Below are 22085 nucleotides of genomic sequence, written 5' to 3'. Positions count from 1 at the left end.
TTGACTTGAACGAATATGTTTCAATTAAACTAATTGTGAACTAATTTATTCGAGTAGAATCAATAAAAAAATGTTGATTTAACGATTTGTTTCAACAAACTCGACTAAAGACTTCAGTTCACGATTAATGTGAGCGAAGGGAATTTAAGATTGTTCAATTAATAATTTAACTTAACAAATTTAATCAAAAACCGTTTAATTAACAATTGATCTTAGCAAATTTAATTAAAGATTGTTTAACTTGGATTGATATAATTTCAATCGATTTAATTGAAAATTATTCGGTGCTGATTAATATCACTAGTATCTTCTCAACTCAAGTCCGCTTTTGTATTAATACTTACCACTTCCTAATCATTGATATTTTATACGATGCCATAATGAATTAAATAGGAATATTATCCACAAAATTAGTTGTAACTTTGAACAATCAAACATTCTTTGATTGAATTTGCTTATATCAATCGTCAATTAAATTACCTAATTAAATTTTCTAATTTCAATTGTTAATTGAACGATCTTTGATTTCCTTCACTCATATCATCACCACGTACTCTTTGAAACATCAGAAAAATACATCAAATGGCTCTATCTAGGATACGCGAGAGAGATGTTAGAAGGCCTGCAGAAGATAAATATTAGATTTTGAATTAAATTCACAGAGAAAAGATAGCGATGACAATTATGTAGGTGATGACTATCCGAGTTTTGTACGTCGAATTAAAGTATACAGTTTATTAAACTATATACATTACGATCCTACATACAAAACTCGTATAGTTGCCATTATCACATTTTTCTGAGTGTAACCTGCCTTTATCGATCAGTTTGCAATTCATTAGTTGCAAGGAGCTTAAAATGGGCAAGGTTCTTCCATACTTTTCTTTCCAAGAGTTAGATTTGCGACAAAAATGGACAAGCTGCATCACTTTTCTCATACACGTTGTCGCATTTCTTCCACCGACGACGAAATCAAACTCTCGAATGAACCATATCCGCGGCCGTATGCGACCGTGTAACCGATTTTTCCGGAAGCAGGCATCATTTCCTAGATTCACGTGTAAAAATACTCGCGCTAATCAAGCCGTGAGAAGATCCCGGGACAGCCTCGACAGTGAGCGCGTCACGAAAGCGCGAGAGGTCGGTCTACGCACGAAGGAAGAGAACACGCGCCTTCCGACGCGACCTCGACGGAATAATGAACTCTAATCCACGTTCCCACACGCCCAATGCTCTCACGAGACATCACTTCTACACTTCCTTGTGCAAGCAAGAAACGCCCATTGCGACTTGAGTCGTCGTCGTCATCGTCGTCGCGCGAATCGTCACGACGTTTCTTCCATTGCCTCTCGGAATTCCCCGTGTTGTCGCGTAATTTCGTGTGACAAAAGTACCGGCGGCATCCTCTGCTCAAACTCAGCAATGAATTTCAGCGGAAATAGAGAAAGGGGAAAAGAGAACAAGAACTCTAAACCAAACTCTCTAACCACTGCGTTCTAACGGTTTCAGGGGCATTCAGTCTGCTGCAGCTGGATCTCTCGGCTAACTTCCTCCGGGAGTTTCCCACCGACGCGTTAAGACACTTAACGGACCTGAAATTCTTGAATATATCCAACAACCTCATCACCGTGAGTATACACCGCCGGCTGATGACGCCCATTGTCATCGCTGCTCCGACCCTGCTATCTCGTTTGTCATCTCGCGAAAATCACATGTCCGCGAGATGCAGCCTGCATTTAACGCCTCTACGAACGACTTCTTCTCTCTTCCGCAGGAAATAGAACGGATACATCTGACAGGCTTGACCGAGCTGCAAGTATTGGATCTCAGCCGGAACAACATAGGCCGGCTCGGGGTCAATACGTTCTCCAGTCTTTCCGCTCTCACGAGGCTGGATCTGAGCCTGAACGCGCTGCGCACGGTACGTACGTTACGCGGCGAAATTTGTCATGGGAACGGCTATAACATTGCAAGCTGATCTCATGACGCATGACCTGTTTGTAAACTTATCGACCGATCTTGGGTTGAGACATCCGGGTTAACGATTGCGTCGGAGAAAAAAAGCGTGGCTTCACAACGGGGAACCACGGAGAACTTATCAAGGACCATCCACGTAGAAAATTTTTCTCGTACATACAAACATTTACCAGAATCGAAGAAGTACCATATAGTATCCGGCAAAGAGTTTATATATAACCATATATGATATATAATTATATATGTCCACATTGAAAAGTATATTGTTGTTGTGAAGATACAACTGAAGTAAATGATTATATTTGTAGCTTATGCTACAACCCATGATATCGACATTTAATTGAATCAAATTATGTTTTCCTTTTTTCATTCAATAGTATTTGTTTTATGTATGGACATATATAATTAGACGTAGTCATATATAAGGTCATATGTATGGACAAAATTTATATATAATTATATATAATTATATATATTTTTATATAATTATATATGAACTTTTTTCCCGGGGTAGTCTTGTCTAACTAGGATATACATTGAAAAAAATGGTTGGAAATTTATATTTAATAAATTTTAAATAAATTTTAAAATAAATTTATATAAATTTTGTGGAATTTTATATATATAAATCACAAAAATAAACTCTCTTTCTCTCTCTCTCTCTCTCTCTCTTTGTTTCTTTATATCCTATAAATAACCTTTCAAGTACTTTCCTTTCATCATACTGTAGATACTGTAGGGTATAATGTAGAAAAGGTTTCAAGAAAGTGTGAGAAATTTAAAGAGCAAAAAATAAAACGCAAAAGCAATTTTTTTCAAGAAATATGAAACTTTCTCAATATTTTTGGAACGCATATAAAAAGAAGCTATAAATATATTTAATCATTAAAAGTAAGCTACGATATAAAACGAAAGAAATTAATAACATTTAATTTGAATTGAAATGTGAGAAATTAAAATTTCCAATAGAAATGATAAAATGTCATATAGTATTTCAATGAAATTTGTATGTATTTTTATCAATCTTTATCAGATTTTTTAAGCAGGACCGGTTACAGCTATCCATCACTACCCAGAAGTGCAAATATATATTGAATAATATATATAAGAGAATATATATATATATATATATATATATATATATATATATATATATATATATATTGAATATATACATAATAGTAATGAAAATATGGTAAATTCTTTCATATATCCTTTTCAATATTATCATACTTCTTATCATTAATCCATTACAGATCGAAGAATCGTCCTTCGAGGGCCTGACAAAGCTAAAATGGCTGTCGCTGCAAGACAACAACATTCTCTTGGTACCGGCCGCGGCGCTCACGCGATTACCTTCATTGGCGCACCTGCACGTACAGTTCAACCGCATCGCCGCGTTATCTACCGAATTGATCCGTGCCACATCCACGAATCTCGTGACACTAGGCCTTACGCGCAACCTCGTCCGCGAAATTCCGCCGAGACTTTTCTACAACTTCGAGAACCTCATCAGCATCGAACTGTCTGGCAACATGCTGTCCATGATCTCGCAGAACACATTCGCCGGCTTGGAGGACACCCTGCTGAACTTGGACGTATCGTACAACCGACTGACCGCCATCACCGAGCTACCTCTGCGGAATCTACTGTCGCTCAACCTGGCGGGCAATCAACTGAAGCGCGTGTCACCGGAGACTTTCAAGTATCTGCACCGGTTGCAATATCTGAATCTCAGCAGCAATCCGTTATACGGCGGCTTCCCGCCGATCTTCCCGTCCTCCCTGATCAACCTCGACATCTCACACACGGACCTGAGGATCTTGCCGACCGTGTTACTGCTGAACCTCGAGTCCTTGGAGAAGATCTCCCTTGCCGGGAATCAGTTGCAGGAGATTGACGAGGGCACGTTTCAACATTTGTACAATCTCACCGCGATCGATCTCTCGTACAACATGATCGAGCGCATCGACAACGGCGCGTTCGTTGGCCTGATAAATCTCTACTCGTTGAATCTGCGCGGCAACAGTCTCACATCTTTCGTTGGCGAGCATTTCAATACCGGGACCGGCCTGGAGGTGCTCGATCTCTCGAACAATCACATTAGCCAGTTGTCACCCACCGCCTTCGTCATTCATCCGCGACTCCGGCGACTGGATCTGTCGGATAATTACTTCGTCCACTTTCCCAGCGACTTCGTCAAGTCGCTGCAGTTCCTTGAGCGGTTGGATCTGTCGCGTAACGCGTTGCGTCACGTGCACGAGTTTGCGTTCTCGCAGATGGGACGTCTGCATGTACTAAATCTATCTGGTAATCAGATCGAGTCGGTAGACGAATTGGCCTTCCACAACTCTACGCAGCTGCAATCGCTAGATCTCTCCGGCAACGTACTCGAGACACTAAGCGAACGCACGATGGAGGGTCTGCTGCGGCTGGAGTCTTTGGATCTACACGACAATCGACTCACCTCGTTGCCCGAGACCATCTTCGATCCGTCCAGGATTCGCGCGGTCGAGAGAGTCGACCTGTCCGGCAATCGCTTCAACGAGATACCGATCCGCGCGCTACAACGACAGTCGTCGTCGTTGATCGGCTTGCGGATGGCGCGAAATAGAATGGTGGAAGTGTTCACACAGGACATTGTTAACAACGTGAAGGAACTCGACCTGTCTGAGAACCCGCTCAGTGAGAACGCGATCCGCGGCATCCTAGGCGAGGCGAAGATCCTGCGATCGTTGAATCTCGCAGGCACTGGCATCAGGACAATGCCGCGGCTGGAGACGCCGTTCTTGAAGCACCTGAATCTATCCAGTAACGCTATCACGGACATCAAACCGACCACGTTGGAACGCACCACGATGTTGGAAACTTTGGACGTGTCGCAGAATCGCCTAGCGGACTTCTCGAATCTAATCAACACCTTCAAGATCTTGCCGGTGCTGTGGAGTTTAGACGTGTCTGACAATGAGATGAGGACCGTCAACGAGACCAGCTTCGACGGTTTGGGCGCGCTGCGCGCTTTGCGAATGGCCAATCTACTGAACTGCACACGAATTGAAAGGAACGCGTTCAAGTCGCTGACGAGACTCCACTCTTTGCACGCCTACAACTACCCCAAACTGGGCTACTTTGACGTGCAAGGTATCCTTAAAGGTCTAGCAAGCCTGGAGACATTAGACATCGAAATTAAAGACTCGTCAGTGGGCAATGAGCAGTTATCTGTACGCACTCATCCACACCTGCGAGAGCTGACGTTACGTGGTGAAAGGTTGCGCAACGTGCTCTCGAGTTCATTGGTCGGTGTTCGCGGCCCACGACTGTTTTTGGGTCTCAAGGACACGTCCGTGGACTCGATACCGACCGCCTTGTTCTTCCCGGTGCCACGCTCCACGCAGGTTGAGCTCGACGTCTCCGGCAGCAAGTTCAGTAATCTACCGGCACAGCTGTTGGCTGCCTTGGACGAGCGCGGCGGTTCCGTGAGAATCACGGGCCTTGACAGCAATCCGATCAACTGCAGCTGCGAGGTCAAGCACCTGTGGCGATGGCTGAAGTCGTGGGGCAACAAAGCGCCTGTCATCATCTGCTCCAGTCCTGATTATCTCGCCGACATGACGCTAAGCAACCTCACAGAGGAGTATCTCTCATGCGAACGCGCGACACCTACCAAACCGCAGACGACTGAAACCACACCGTCCACGAGGTCAACCACATCCGAGCCCGAGATCATCTGGACTGTGGCACCGACGGTGCAGAATAGTCGGAACAAACATTACAATAACGATCACACGGGTGAGTCGTCGGCCGTTTTGTTAGAAGCTGAAGTAAATTCTAATCACGAGCGAAGAATTTTTTAAATTAATTTGACAGAAGAGTTTAGTTAATTATAAATAATTATTTATAAATATTTAGAAGTATTTAGTTAATTAAATAACCATTTCCAATTATCTAGAAGTATGTTTAAGTAACCATATAACTTTTAACTAAGAAGTTATTTAACATGTTGACTGCCATGCTGAATTCCATTAATTATTTTAACATTTAATTCAAGTTGAATCCTCAAAGAAACGATAAATAGATGCAATTCGCAATACATACATATATTTAACTCATGTTTTAATTCGTTATACGAAGTTGGGTTATATTTTATCAGAGTTCGATAAAAAAATAAAAAATAAAAAACCAGTTAATTAGTTAAACGTTGATAATTTTTAAATTAGTCAATTTTAAATAAGTCAACTTTTAAATTTTTAGATTAGTTACATACATATTAAGTTTTAACTTCTAATTAAAGAAAAATATTAACTTATTTACTCTAATCCTGCGTTTTATACATGAATTTTATACATGAATCGAGACATAACAATATTATAGGTCGGCTACTGGTGATGATCATGACAGTCAACATATTAATTGCCTCAATTCGAATTAACTGTTTGTAATCGCAAGTTTTTTACTTGATGAATCTTTTTTTCACGATGATTTCACGGGACAGGTACTTCAACTATGGGCAATATGTCGAGCACCGACGACACTCTGATCATCGGCATCGTCGGTGGCGTGGTGGCGTTCATTGCGATTATCGTCATCGTGATCTGCATCTGCCGGCTCAGGTGGAGCAGCCAGATGAACGAGGCGCGGATGGCGGCGGTGGCGTCCAGCATCCACGAGGCGTCGATGATCAGACCGGCCAGCGCTTATTCGGGTAAGATCAACCATGATCTCTACGTGGGATCGTACAACGGCTCAACTCTGGGACGAGGTAACGGCTCAGTGCCAGCCACTCCGGTGCAGATGATGCCGTATGTGCAACCGATGCATGTGATGCACACCATGGGTCCGCCGCCGCCACCTTCGCAGCAGATCTACGGATATTACGATAACTCGCCGCTACCTGTTTACGTCGGTTGCCCGTCGGAGAGCAAGTTAGACAGATAATCGACGTCGATCGGTCGCTGGACTACGCGAGCGTCCAAAAAAGTTGATGACGATGACGCAAAATATGCGAATCTGAGTAAATTTTGTATTCTGATCTAAAGGGTTTTTTTCCTGTGGTGTTAATATAAACAAAGCAGTTTTCAAATAGAAATACGCCGACGAATGAAATGTGTATTTCAAGGAAGAAGATTTTGGAATTAATCTAATATTTATATATTTTGAAAAAGAGAAGGACCGTGTGTCTGTCTCTTCAGTTTCCAAGATCTTAGAGTTTGTTGGAATTTAAGAATAACGTGCAATTCTATATTGATTTATTAATTAATTGATACAATTTGTTTGATTAATCAAGCTAAATTAATACTCGTCAAGTCATATCAGTATTTCATTAATTAATAAATAAATGAATGAATTAATTAATAATGTGAATTGATAGCTAGTTTAATTATCATTTTAGTGATTCGGGAACGAGACTCCCGCAGTTGAGCTTGCAAGAGTTTTGAAGATTTTGAAACGTTCACAAGATTTTCATAGCTATAAACTAAAGAGATGGACACGCTGATCGTTTTTCTTTTAAGATACAACTATAACTTATCGATATTTAATTAATTTATCTAGATTCTGGTTTTTGAGGCGTCTTCAGAACATCTTTTTGACTCTCGTATCGTTCAGGTCGCATATTGATCTATATACCTCACTGAACACGTGTCGATCGATGGCATAAATATGACATCGAAGAATTTCGGGCGGATAAGTCGCGAAATAACGTGTCGTGCAACGCGAAAAAACTGAAAAATCCAAATCTGCATGAGAAAATTCAATCACTAATCACTCATCACCCGTACTTTCTTCAGTACGTTTGACGAGCTCGTTATTAGCGCTATTTAAAACTACCGTGTCATTCAATTCTTTGTCATTGTATATCTAAAAAACGATAAAGATAGAATAACATTGGTAACGCGTTTTCCGAACGCACCTTATAAACTTAGAACATATATATATATATATATATATATATATATATATATATATATATATATATACAGTATGTCTCGTTTTAATTTAAACAATTAATTTTCAATTAATTTAACTTAAACAATTAATTTGCTATAACAAAGTATTTTTTTTATTAAATATTTTTCAAGTTATAAGGTTTGAAAGTTACAGTACCGTCGGTATTAACATTATCCAAGGTGTATCACACGAAGGTTGCCGGTCGGATTTACGCTTCTTTTGTGTGCGTGCGTGCATGCGTATGTGTGTGTGTTCGCGTTCGCACTCGAATGGAAACATGGATAACACGGCTTGTCACTTCCGTGGTACTCTTTTACTCCAAACGCACTCTCCAAACCGCGTCCTTTACAACAATTATTCGGAATTATTACCGTTCTGCTCAATACAGAGTCGAATTGCCTCTTAAAATTTGCCACTGTACTGTACAGAATATATGCAAATATACCTCTGCCTGATTTGCCAATTTGATTTCTATGCCTTTGGTGGTGCCGGCGGTACTGTAAATTTCAAGCTTTATAACTCGAAAAGTACTTAATGAAAAAATACTTTGTTATAATGTTTTGAAAAAGTCTCGAAGTAAGCTATAAGAATATGTAATGAAAAATGGGGATTTGTATTTAAGAAATTTAAGGTGACCTTTACACAATCTTGAAACAATCATCTAAGGTCAAATTAATGGCACCATTTTCTTCTCGAAGTTATAAAACTTTTGTAATAAACATTTTTTCTAAAACCTCGTAATTTTCAGAAGTTGACTGTTTAAGTTGAAATGGTACTCTGTGTATATGGAAGTGGAGTGCGGACACTGAAAATGTCTAACTTATAAGTTGTGTGCAAAAGAGAAAGGTTGCGGAGAGAGAAAAGAGAGAAATATGGACTAATCGTCTTCTGTACGCATGCGTAGAAATCGTTGCCAGCCAATAATTTCAACGGTTATTGTGTAATTTTAGCGCATGTGTATAGAGGACTTTAGTCCTTATCTCTTTTTTCTCTCACATATAAGGGCCTTTGCACGTAGAAAAATTTTAACCGTAACCGTAAGGTCGTAAGAAAACTGACCAAACAGAGTTGATTATTTTCCTTGCGTTTGAGGAATAATCTACTGTAATTAGCCAATTTTCTTACGACCTTACGGTTACGGTTAAAATTTTTTTACGTGCAAAGGCCCTAACTTGGACACATTTTTTATTCACAACAACAATATTCCCCTTCCATGTATATATATATTCTAAGTCTATAAAGCCTTTAATAGGACAGTTCATTGGAGCAATATTGGCTACAAATTGGACTCCAATACATCCAATACTCAGAGAGAAATTACTCATTGAAATCGTCAAAGCGACATTGATTCAATATCGTTTGGACATCGACTAGTAATTTCTCACTGGGTATTGGCCCAATATTGGGTGCATTCAGTACTACAACCGTTTATTGAACACTCTTGCATCCGATTAGCACATTTCTTTAGATCTAAAAATACATATTAATCAGATGCAAAAGCGGTTGAAGTACTGGATACACCCAGTTGTAAAATAGATGCATTTTATAGCCAATATAAAATTCTGAATATTAGCAATCTATTTGTTACCAATATTGGCTACATATTGGGTTATTTGTCAAATGTAATCCCAACGTTGCCAATATCGGTACATATATACAATCATATTGTGCAATATTAGAAATTTATTTACATTTTATTTATAATTAGTACTGGCTATATACAGGATGTCCCGCCACTACCGCATTATCTCTTAAGGACGAATTTCTGAGGTAATTTGAGTAAAAAAATCCTAATACAAAAATGTCAAGGCTATAATACTTTTCAAATTATAAACGATTAAATTTGACCAATTATACTGGCTAAAGTACGCGCGCTCAGGTACGGTACAACACACAATGGTACAGGTACATGCACATGTCGCCCCTTTTTCAAATATTGATACGGAAGTTCCATACATACAAAAACGTATGTAATAATAATCTGCCTTTTCTATCATTTAAATAAACATATCGCAAATAATAACAATTTCGTCAAAATGTTATGAATAAAATATTACACATTACATTTATGAGAATCAATAAGCTGTCACACATTTAACAGTTTCTTTTAGAGATTTACAATCAATAATTTCATATCTTATGCAAATTGATTAATAATCAATAATTGATTTACAATCAATAATTTCATATCTTATGCAAATTCTCACTTATGTACATGCATCTGTACCATTGCGTTGTACCGTACCTGAGCGCGCGTACTTTAGCCAATATAATTGGTCAACTTTAATCGTTTATAATTTGAAAAGTATTATAGCCTCGACATTTTTGCATTAGGATTTTTTTCTTCAAATTACCTCAGGAATCCGCCTTAAAAGATAATGCGATAGTGGCGAGAGCCGTATTAGCTATATTGGTCCAATGCATGCCAATGTAATTAATATTATATTCAATGTAACGCCAATGAACATTACTACTAGAGGTGTGTTCGTGTACTACAGCCCATATTCTGAATCCTCTTTTATCTATAAAAGTGTCTCTAAAAGAGGCTTAGGAGTCACCTGATTGGTTGAGAAGCTATATTCAAGGCACTTTTATCGATAAAAGAGAGTTCAGAATATGAGCCTACAACTCGAAGGGATCGAGCGATCCCAGACAGATCTCCACAGGATATTCACAGGAAAGATGTTCTGAGAACGTCCTTATGTCCTAAGAACGTCCTCACATCTTCTGGAGATCTTGCGCTGTCCGGGATCGAATGAGTCGTCCGGAATAACGATTATAACAGCTTTGAATTGATATATTTTAACAAATAATCGAGAGAATCAGTTGTATATACCTCAATCAGTACCAAGAATAAACGTACAAAATGTTGTTGCGTATTATAACATAATTCCGACATAAAGGGTGCGTATGTAAATGTGTAAAAATAATACACGGTGCTTGGATAAAGCAGCAATAATCGGTTTCTCATCCCTTGTCCACAACCTTGCTTTAATTCTTAAGCCTTAAGAAATTGACTAACCACAGTTGATTATTTTTAAAATAGTCGACTGTGATTGGTCAATTTACTACGGCTTAAAAATTAAAGAAAAATTGTAGACAAGGGATCAGTGCGAGTGAGTTAATTAGAATGTGCGACATACATGTATGTACATGTAATTAAAAACAAATGGTGCTTACATAATATGTATCAAATATATTATGTCGAATAAGTCTTTATTCTCGTTGCAGAATACTCGATCTGCATTTAATATTGGCGTAGGGTTAATCGAGGTCATCATATCATGTATAATATATTTTATATACGCTTATATAAAAATGATATGTATTATTTAATAGACATTTTAATACGATAGATGTAATATATATATAATAAATTTCATAAAAAATTTTGTTATATAAATTGATCTCGACCTCTCACGAATCTTTGATTTAATTTCAAATTTATACATACAGGGTGTCCCATTTTAAAAGATTCACCCTCATGATTCTTTAGCCAAGTATTCAGCAAAAATGTTTCAGACAAAAGTTGTCGGGTTCTATGGACTATGGACTAAAGAATTTAAAGGCCTGTTCTTTGTAACTGTACTGCTGAACTAGTGCAATAAGTTAGAATGAGAAAACGTATATTTGTCTCACTTCAATATATTGCACCTAGAGAACCTCTAGTAAAGAGAATCGCCAACATGGTCATGTGACCAGCTGATTGGCTGGCATAAACATGTACGGATTTGGACATTGCGACGCCAATACAAAAAAGATGGTTATTTTATATATATGGTTTTGCATTGGGGTCCGTACATGTTTATGCCAGCCAATCGCAGAGTAGCTGCTTGACGATTCTGGGTGCTTTCCAATTGCTTAACACATCTTGACACACACGTACACAAAACCAGTTTATTGGTCATATATTATCTAAAATATCTTGTAAGATAATATGCAATCAATAAACTGGTTTTGTGTAACACAGTGTACGCAACTGGAAAGTACCTTCTCTTTACTAGAGGTTCTTTATTTGCACCAGTTCAGCAGTGCAGCTACAAAGAACAAGATTTAAGAAAACGCGGTAGCGTTGGTGTGTATATATATATATTTTTTTTTATATAAAAAGAATATTTATATTTTTATAGATTGTGTGTGCGTGTGTGTGTGTATATATATATATATATACACAATCTATAAAAATATAAATATTCTTTTTATATAAAAATATAAGTGTGTAAATAATTATAAATTACACATATGAACATACACATATACAAGCACACATATTTATATGTATCTATATATAAATGCATAAATGTCCTTAATATATTTTAAAATTAGTATGTTTGAAATGTTAATTTGACAGATTTTATACTGTTCTTATTTTGTTACATACGAAATTATGACATAAATCCAATATTATTATAGGTTAATATTTACTACACGTGAGATTACTAATATTTCTTTTCATTAATTTAATATCAGTAAAAGTGTAACAGATCATTTATTCATATATTGATATATAAGGAAAATGATAAGCGTTAATCATTAGAATAATAATTACGTACCTACCGACTTTTATCTTTTTATTTCTCTTGAGGACAAAGTATCACTTCACGTCGCCATGAAGCTAATCCAATTACTGCTGAGACAGCTTTTACTAAAATCTGATTAAACTAGGGAATTTTTTGAAATGGGTCGATTGAGTACCACTGTTCAGTCGGATTTCCAATCCGACAACTTATCGTAAACATCCTGTGTGCATACTACTAAACGATAGCAGTTGGAAAGCGAGCTGTTGGATAGTGAGCGAAATACAAGAGTGAGATAAAAAGAGAGGGAGAATACTCGAGTGACGTTTCCGAACGCAGCCAAAGCATTTGTAGCGCTTACTGGACCGTACCCTAGTGCTGCAAGTTCGCGAGATTTTATCCGCGGCAAGAGGCTTGCTGCGCATACGCGAATGATACGATATCCAATAGTAGACGCACGTCACTGTACGCATGCGCAGAAAACTTCCTGTCACGGAGAAAATCTCGCGACTCGCAACATTGCCGTACTCCTAGTGTCACTATCATAACGTTTGCTCAATGCGCGTGCGCGAATAATTCTCCCAATATCCCATTACTGCGGTTGGCGGTCTGACTACCATGTCATTGGTACTCCCGAATTTAAATCCGATTTGAATCTTTTGTCTTCTTTTTTACTGCAATTGACTTATCGCTTCCATTAGTAATTCTGCGTGCATAGTGGAAGGAGTTGTTGCAATCAGCTCATGATCTAATCAATCCACTTGCGGAAACGACAGATAATTTAAGACATCTTTATACGTCAGCGGAAGCAATATAATCTAAAACTTGTATTTTTCAATATAAAGGACGTAACGAGCAAATTACGCAATTTAGAGGTTTAGAAGATACAGACACCGAATCATCTCGAGGGAGGTTGTAATCGACAAAATGTCTTGTTCATCACAGTGGTGAGTCTCTACCCTAGCAGCACATATTTGCCTGACAGCTGCTGTAGATTTTACATTGACCCAATGCTTTGTGCTACTCGGATATTTACGATGAAATAATAAAACATAGATTTTTTATTGTTAATATATTTTCACTGTAATAATGACTCAAAAGGAAAATTATACAATAATACACTACAAGTTTTGCTAAGAGACATTGGATTCACGCGCTTTTTCCGTTTATAAACGCCAACTTCTCCAGAAAAAAGATACAATTTTATCTCTTACAAAAATACCAATTTATGCTTTTCTTCATTTCAATGACAATACCTCATAGCGAAACAAATTAAGATAGTTGTTTCAGATCTTGCTTTATAAGTTATTTAGCCTCAAATTTATTTTAAATCATAATTAATATGAATTCTTAATTTCTGAAATTTCAATTTTAAACATTTTTAATTTATATATGTTGAGTGTAGTAAAATAAAAAAAATATATATATATAATAAGCAATGATAATAATGATGATAATAATGATAATAATGATAATAATTATAATAATTTACAAATTACAACACAATATTATATTATAGAAAACTATTATACTAGAAGTTATAGTGTAATAATTCATATGCTGCAGAATAGATTAATTATTTGCGTAACTAATAAATACATAGCTTACAAATAAAAATACAAGTGGATAAAGATAATGCATCAAAAAAATTAAATATTCAAGAAAATGTTACAAAAATGTTTAACATACGTTTATATTTTGTAGTTTTCTTCTTCCTCTTACAAAGATAATTTAGTACACTAAGTAAAAGCATAATACTTTATTTAATATAAAAAATATTTTTTGAAATAAATATAATGCATTTTCTCTCTTTACTTACTTTTGTGTTCATGTTAATTATGCAATTGAAGAATTGTAATAATACATATTGACAATTCGAGTGGAGATGCAAATAATTCTTACAGCAGATACATATTTTATAGTCAAACTTTACTACATGATAAATATTCTTGCATAAATATTCACTATCATTATTCTAATAAATATTATGCCATGTTAACTAATCTTAATATGTCTTATGTTTGTAGCCCAGAATATTCTTTAGAAAGTTATGGTTCATCTGATATGTCTCAACAGTCGCAAGAACAATTAGAAAATCTTGATAATCAGACACAATTTGAAGTTTCCATTACACCTTCCACTTCTAGTATGAGGACCATAAAAAATAAACGTGCCAAGATGTGTGGTATGAGTAAATTTATATTTCATAGATGTTTATATGGAGAACTTTATAGAGATTAATTTGAAAAAAATATTTCTATGCTTGACTTGAAAGAAAACTTGGTACAACAACCTGATACTGATTATTCTCCATCATCTGGCGAAGACAAAGGCAGTGGTGAAACAACACATCAGTTGTTCAGTTTGGAAGATGAAGATAGTCTTTACTATGTTATTAGAAATAATCCTTCTTCCCTTATTGTACGTTGATTAATTATAATTTACACTGCTTTAATGGTTTTAAAGTCTTTTTTAATATAAATATTATTTGATATAAATATTATTTGATAGACTGTTGTTAATAACTGGATAGAAAAGTACAAGAACAACAGAAGAAATGCGCTACTTGTGTTAATGCAGTTTTTTATCAGTGCAAGTGGTTGTAAAGGTTGCATTACTTCTGAAATGCAACTTACTATGGAACATGTAGCGATTATTCGTAAAATGACCGAAGAATTCGACGAGGTATGCTAAAGTGTTTTAGTATTCACACAAATTATAATTATGCAAGTTTGACTATTTGGTAAAATATATTTGGTAAAATATATTTTGCAGGAAAGTGATGAATATCCATTGATAATGATGGGATCACAATGGAAAAAGTTTCGTGATAATTTTTGCCAGTTTGTGCAAATTCTGGTTCTTCAGTGTCAATATTCTATCATTTATGATCAATACATAATAGATAACATTATTTCTTTGTTAATTGGACTCTCAGATTCACAAGTTAGAGCATTTAGGCATACCGCAACACTTGCAGGTAAATATGAACAAGCCAAAGAGGCTTCAAAATTACGTCTCGAGCGTACATACATCTTAAATTTTATGTATCTTAAATGAAAAACTTTCATTTGTTTTATATACAGCTATGAAGTTAATGACAGCCTTGGTAGACGTTGCTTTGACTGTCTCTATAAATACAGATAACACGCAACGACAGTACGAAGCTGAGAGACAAAAAGCCCGAGAAAATAGGGCAGCAAGCAGATTGGAGTCTTTAATGACGAGACGAAAAGAGTTAGAAGGAAATATGGAGGAAATTAAGAACATATTTACATATATATTTAAATCGGTCTTCGTTCATAGATATAGGGATATTGTACCAGATATACGCGTAATTTGTATGACAGAAATCGGAATCTGGATGAAGAAATTCCACCAGAATTTCTTAGACGATTCCTACTTGAAATATATAGGTGTAAAATTGTTTTAATCATTCTTGTACATTTTAAAATTGAAACTATAATAATTTCATTTAATTTTGCAGGTTGGATGTTGTATGACAAGGTTGGAGAAGTCAGGCTTAAGTGTCTGCAGGCATTGCAACCATTGTACGCTTTGGAAGAGTTCAAAACAAAGCTTGAGCTCTTTACCAGTAAATTTAAGGACAGAATTATCTCAATGACGTTGGACAAGGACTGTAACGTTGCGGTGCAGGCTATAAAGCTAGTTATCTTGATGCTTAAACATCATAGAGAGATTCTTACCGATAAAGATAATGAACACGTATACGAGCTTGTTTATTCGGTTAATCGTGCAGTCGCGCGAGCGGCTGGTGAATTCGTGAACGAATGCTTATTCCGTCCAGACAACAATGACATAGCGGATGTGAAGACTAGACGTGGTAAAAAGCGATTGCCGAATACGCCCCTTATACGCGATCTAATTTTGTTTTTCATCGAGTCCGAATTACACGAGCACGGAGCGTATTTAGTTGACTCCCTGATCGAGACTAATGAAATGATGAAAGACTGGGAATGTATGACGGATCTTTTACTGGAAGAGATTGGTCCTGAGGAGGAAGCATTAGACAATCAGAAGGAAGTATCCTTAATCGAATTGATGGTTTGTTGTATTAAACAAGCCGCTACAGGCGAGATACCAGTCGGCCGTAGACCCATTCGAAAGGCCCTGTCAATAAAGAAAATTAAGAAAGTTGACAACGATAAGCAAAAATTGACACAACATTTTATTCAAACGTTGCCGTTCCTGCTGGATAAGTACAGGGCAGATCCTGAAAAATTGACCAATTTACTCGAGATCCCGCAATACTTTGACCTGGATATTTACACGAAATCTAGGCAGGAGATAAATCTAGATTCTTTATTGGGTAAAATTCATACGATTGTGGAAAAGATGTACGACACTGAAGTCTTAGACATGGCAGCTAAGACTTTAGAACACATGTGTGTGGAAGACCATGCTACCTTTACTAGGTACGTATATATTATTATTGTTTAAACAATTAGTTTTACTGTCTGGTATTTAAAAGAAATCTGATAATTGTTGTGCAGATGCGATGTCGCTCGATTTACACTGATCGATTCTATTGTAAATAAATATAAAGAAGCAATTGATGAATACAGGAATTTGATAGAGAGAAATGAGGTACCAGACGAAGATGAGACTTTCAATGTTATTCAGTCGCTTAAGAAAGTCTCCATATTTTATTCTTATAACAATATGAATCAATGGAATATATGGGACTCTCTGTACAAAAACATAGAAGATGCGAAAAATCCTTCAAAGTATATTTTTTTTATAGCTGTGTACAACATTCGTTGTAGCTGCGTGTAATATTTTCAGATATATCATATATGATTCTAGTTGTAGATGCTTACCGTTTGATGCAACTAAATATTGCATAAGTGCTTGTTACTTCGCTATTTTGTGGGGACAAAATCATCTGATGAAAGTCGTAGATCCTGACAATCGTGACGAAGATGAATATCGACAGCTGAAGAAACGGTTGCATTCGTTTATGGGCTTAATGCGCCATTTTATTAGTAGCGACTGTAGCGGCGCGGTAATCATACATTTTATACAATAAAATTATGCAACTCAAATTTCTTGTAAATGAAATTTATGCATTTGCTTATCAAGTAGCAGTCATCGCCGATATTGAGAGAAGAAGCATATAATACGATATGTGATCTATTGGTGATATTCTGCAATCAACTGACTGCACATACCAATCATTTGATGCATCAGTTGGTGTACAAACCTGACCAAGCAATGCAGAATATGCTCAGCAGATTTATACAAAAGTATGTCTTCCTTGAAGAGGAGAACTGTAAGTGAACACTTACATTAAAGAAACTTGCAGTGTAATATATACTGTCGATATATCGAAATTTATTTCGCAGATGAACGCGACAAGTATTCCAAAATCGAGGAGTTGCACAAGCGAAGAAATTTTTTAGCAGGTTACTGCAAACTAATCGTTTACAATATGATTCCCATAAAAGCCGCGGCTAATGTATTCAAGCATTATATGAAGTACTACAATGATTACGGCGACATTATTAAAACCATGTTGAAGAAGTTAAGAGATATCAACAAAATAGATTGTGCGCTAACGATGCAACAGAGTTTAATCATTCTGCACAATGAAATTATGATTGAAAAAGGCAAAATAAACCGAAACAGCGAAGAATTCATTGCAATCAGAGTGCGTAAATATTAATATATTTATTCTATTATGTATAACAAGGCAAAAAATGTATGATAAAATCTCCGAACTTGTTTCTTTACAGAAACTCGCAAAACAATTCATTCTATTCTTCGGTTTAAATCCCGTGGGAAATCGCGAAACGATCACAGCTCTGCACCGTTCGGGAATATTATTTGCTATTACTCCACCAGACAATATCAAACAAAATCTCACAGGCCTACCACCGAATCTACCGTTCCTTGAGATATTGTCCGAATTCACGAATAAACTTCTCGTACAGGATAAACGTGTTGTGTAAGTCATATAGTTAAATAACATTTTTTCGAAATAATATAATTTAAAATATATTGAAATTAATTTTTATTCTCTATGTTCGTTTTATCACATTGTATTTTATTATAGTCTCAACTTTCTGGACAAACAGTTGCAAGCTAGAATGCCATCGTCGCAAGATGAAAACTGGCAACCTTTGTTTCTATACAGAAACAGTTTGCTGCATAACAAGACTAATCAAATTTCAGTGACACGTAAACAAGCTTACATAAAACACAAAGAAGATCAGTTAACCGGTAAAGGATTTCTTAATGCTATTTTCAAAAGTATTTTAAATATGTAAACCTATTAGAATTCATACATCTAACTTGTAAAGAATCGCGCATGCGTCTATAATCCTATCATAATTATGTTTTAAAATCGTGACACTAATCTATGAATTGATCATATCCTTTTTACGTGAAACTCGTGAAAAATGAAAAAATTTTATTGAATTTGTCGATAAAACTTGTCATTTTGCACGAGTGGCGGGAAGGAAATAGGTACATGATCAATTCACAGATTATGACTTCAAAACGCAATTGCGACTACATTATAAATATCCAAAGTTAATTAAATAAGAGACAGATAAAAATTATCAATTTATAAATTTATTATAACTGTGCGTGAAAGTATTAAATTTTAATAATTTTATATTATTATTTTTCACATAAGTTAGAGCTAAGTTAGAGCTGAGAATTGGTTGCACATTTCGGATAGATTTCGGAGGTGACGCCTACTACCCCCTTACTACCGCTGCAAGCTCGACCGCCAATCGTGCGTAAGATGATCTGTCTCAGAAACGTTCCTACATATGAAATATGTTGAAATCACATCTTCCATTAAACCATTAAAATATTTTCTTTGTTCAATAATTCTTATTTTCATAAATAATTAAATATTACATTTATTTGTAATATATTCTATACATATATCTGTTTAATATAATGATGTAGTAGTGACAATAATTAAGAGTTTTAATATAATTGTCACTGATATATGTGTGTGTATGTGTGTGTGTGTGTGGTGTGTGTGTGTGTGTAAAAATAAAAGTTATTGAGCAAGGAAATTGTATTTATGACGGTTTGACAAAAGGTACGATTCTAGCATATTTCTTATATGAGAACATTCCTCAAGCAGAGCATCTCACGCGCAATTGGAAACTCGACTGTCGAGTCTGGAGCAGTAGTGAGAAATAGTACGCGCTTTCTCAGAAATTTTCTCGAAATATGCAACTAACTCACAACACTGGTCTAAACAATAATATATTTTTCTTTTGCAGAGAAAGAGAAAGCAGATAAACCTAATGAGGATTCTAATCATGAGTCTTCAAGGTGAGTTATGTATTCCTAAATAAAGATTAATATATAATTACTTTTTTCTATCAAACTTATTAATTATTAATTAATTATTAAACTTATTAATTATTAGTACAGGCTCTACTGTAATTGCAAGTAACTGTTACATGTAATTGTTTGATAACGCGATCAGTATTGACTGAGCAGATTGATTGTGCTCAATTATTATTGCGATATAAATTAAATAATTTACTTTTGCAATATGATCTATATCCTGTATAGTAGTATCCTATATAATAGTATATACTATTCATAAAATTAAAAGTGCAAATTCGTTCTACATATTATAAAGCATATTTTTTTCTTATTACTAGCGTAAATATATTAATATTATTTGCAGAGTGTAGATCTGTAGAAATAATAATTACTAATCTTATTTTCCACCTTGTGTATATATTTTTTTCTGTATCAATATTTTATTAATAAAATTTGTTTTATTAGTACTGTAAACAATTTATAGTTTATTTATGAAACTAGTATTATATACAAATTAACGCTATAACGTTGAACTTATAAAAATAACCTAAAAAATAACCTAAAAATAACCAGACCTATAAAGTTTGATTTTTTGAAAGTTACAACTAATGAACTAATTTTTTAAGGATTTTTGGATGCTGAAAATAAGTCTATCCTCTAAATGACTCTATCACATCAGATTTTTGAGTAATGAATGGATGAATAAATTCGAATAATTAAAACTCCAAAAAACTGCTATCATTTTTAATGGTCCATAAATTGTTAGATTTATGAGATATTAAAACCTCAATTTTGATTTGATGATTATTAAAAAATTTGACATGATGGGCTAATTTAGAGGACAAAAACTTGACGTGATAGTCATTTAGAGGACAGACTTACTTTCAGCCTCCAAAAATCAATAAGAATTCGGTTTATTTGTTCTTGTAACTTTCAGAAGGTCAAATTGATAAGTTGTTATTTTTACAAGTTTAGCGTTACAGCGTTAATTCGTAATATTGAAGTTTTATAAATAAAGTTTTATAAATAAATTATAGATTTTATACAATATTAATAAAAATTATTAATAAATTTTACTAATAAATTTAAACTAATAAGTTTTATTAATAAAAAAAAAAATATATATATATATATACAAAGAAGAAAAAAATTAATAATTATTATTTCTAAAGATTTAAGCAGCATTAATATATTTACATTAGCCAATGATCTTTAGAGAGAGAAATAGAGAGACTTTGTATTAACTGCTATAGATGCAACATTGACCTAATGCTTTGTGTTGCTCAGAATATATTGATTATACATGTACATATAAGATTTATATAAATTTTCCAAATTTTTACTTCTTTACCTCGGAAAATCGAAATAATTGCATTTTTATTTGGTGAAATTGGCTGTTTTAGCGAACATAAAAAGAAACATGGTCAGAAGAACCAGTGAGTAATTTGTTTTTCTCGCTTTTATCAAATTAAGTATAAGCGAAAGTAACAACAATGATGCATAATTAAAAAAATTATAGATTGTGCTTGAAAATGCAGTGGTACATTTAGCATTAATATAATGATTTTTTATTTCAGATTACCGGTTAATAAAGGAGTAATAACGCGTGGGTCCAAAACGAATACTTCGTATGAAGATAATGAATCTGCTCAAATGCAAATGTCACTTTCAACGACTATAGAAAATACGTCGACGAGTCAATTGCAAAATATCGACAGTAAATTTAAAACACTGCAAATACAGGACCGTGAGTATTGATAAATGGATTACATAGTTTTAGATATATTCATATATCTAAAAAGTATAATATAGAATACATAATTATATATGTAATAGACAAAGAAGTCAAGAGCATGTGGAGTACAAAGAATCGTGAAAACCTTTAGAAACTCAGGCAAATATGTTGAAGGACAATGAGGTAAGTTTTAAACATATATACAAATATATATTAATTTAGTATTAAAACTAATTAATTTGTTACAGAAATCTGATTCTGAATAAGAAGATTTATAATCTCAAAAAATTTTAATTATCAAAAAAATTTAGACAATTGTGATACGTGTTCAAAGCAGCTATGCTGTTTGAAAATTAAGGAAAAATATTTTTAAGTTATATATAACGTATCAAAATACTTTTGCGAGTATTAACAAATTATAATAATTTTATAGTACAAAAGTAGGTACGTAAATAAGATTCTTGCAGTTTTTCCATGAAATTAAATTCATTTTATTATGTTTATTTTATGTTCATTTTATGTTACGTTACAAATGCTACGATATATATATATATATATATATATATATATATATATATATATATATATAT

General features: G+C 34.9%; 2 protein-coding genes across 5 annotated transcripts in view; both read left to right on the top strand.

The window, feature by feature from the left end:
* The window catches only part of LOC116848877 (protein artichoke), a 29580-nt gene extending 21649 nt beyond the window's left edge, over positions 1–7931 (top strand). The window contains exons 4-7 of the mRNA XM_032825437.1: positions 1510–1628; positions 1775–1921; positions 3234–5766; positions 6470–7931. Of these exons, the coding sequence (XP_032681328.1) occupies positions 1510–1628; positions 1775–1921; positions 3234–5766; positions 6470–6912 (3242 nt within the window). The 3' untranslated portion in view covers positions 6913–7931. The remainder of the gene's footprint in view (positions 1–1509; positions 1629–1774; positions 1922–3233; positions 5767–6469) is intronic.
* Positions 7932–13097: 5166 nt separating this feature from the next.
* On the top strand, positions 13098–22010 carry LOC116848911 (cohesin subunit SA-2-like). 4 transcript variants are annotated; one of them, XM_032825500.1, is made up of 18 exons: positions 13098–13387; positions 14468–14625; positions 14716–14861; positions 14952–15125; positions 15216–15420; positions 15527–15856; positions 15928–16876; positions 16955–17188; positions 17274–17466; positions 17547–17733; positions 17807–18111; positions 18197–18408; positions 18517–18683; positions 19709–19760; positions 21164–21196; positions 21338–21507; positions 21597–21678; positions 21744–22010. In XM_032825500.1, exons 1-17 carry the CDS (start codon positions 13368–13370, stop codon positions 21644–21646), a joined length of 3585 nt encoding a protein of 1194 aa, XP_032681391.1. In that variant the 5' UTR covers positions 13098–13367; the 3' UTR covers positions 21647–21678; positions 21744–22010. The 4 variants fall into 4 exon arrangements, with proteins under 4 accessions (XP_032681391.1, XP_032681390.1, XP_032681393.1 ...); XM_032825499.1 differs by having other exon boundaries at positions 17268–17466; XM_032825502.1 differs by lacking the exon at positions 21164–21196.
* Positions 22011–22085: the final 75 nt, after the last annotated feature.

Source organism: Odontomachus brunneus, unplaced genomic scaffold (genome assembly GCF_010583005.1).
Source record: "Odontomachus brunneus isolate Ranch 3 - 2012 unplaced genomic scaffold, Obru_v1 Obru_scaffold_101, whole genome shotgun sequence".
NCBI lineage: Eukaryota > Metazoa > Arthropoda > Insecta > Hymenoptera > Formicidae > Odontomachus > Odontomachus brunneus.
Note: the sequence above shows the minus strand (reverse complement) of the source record. Positions and strands in the feature narration are given on the sequence as shown.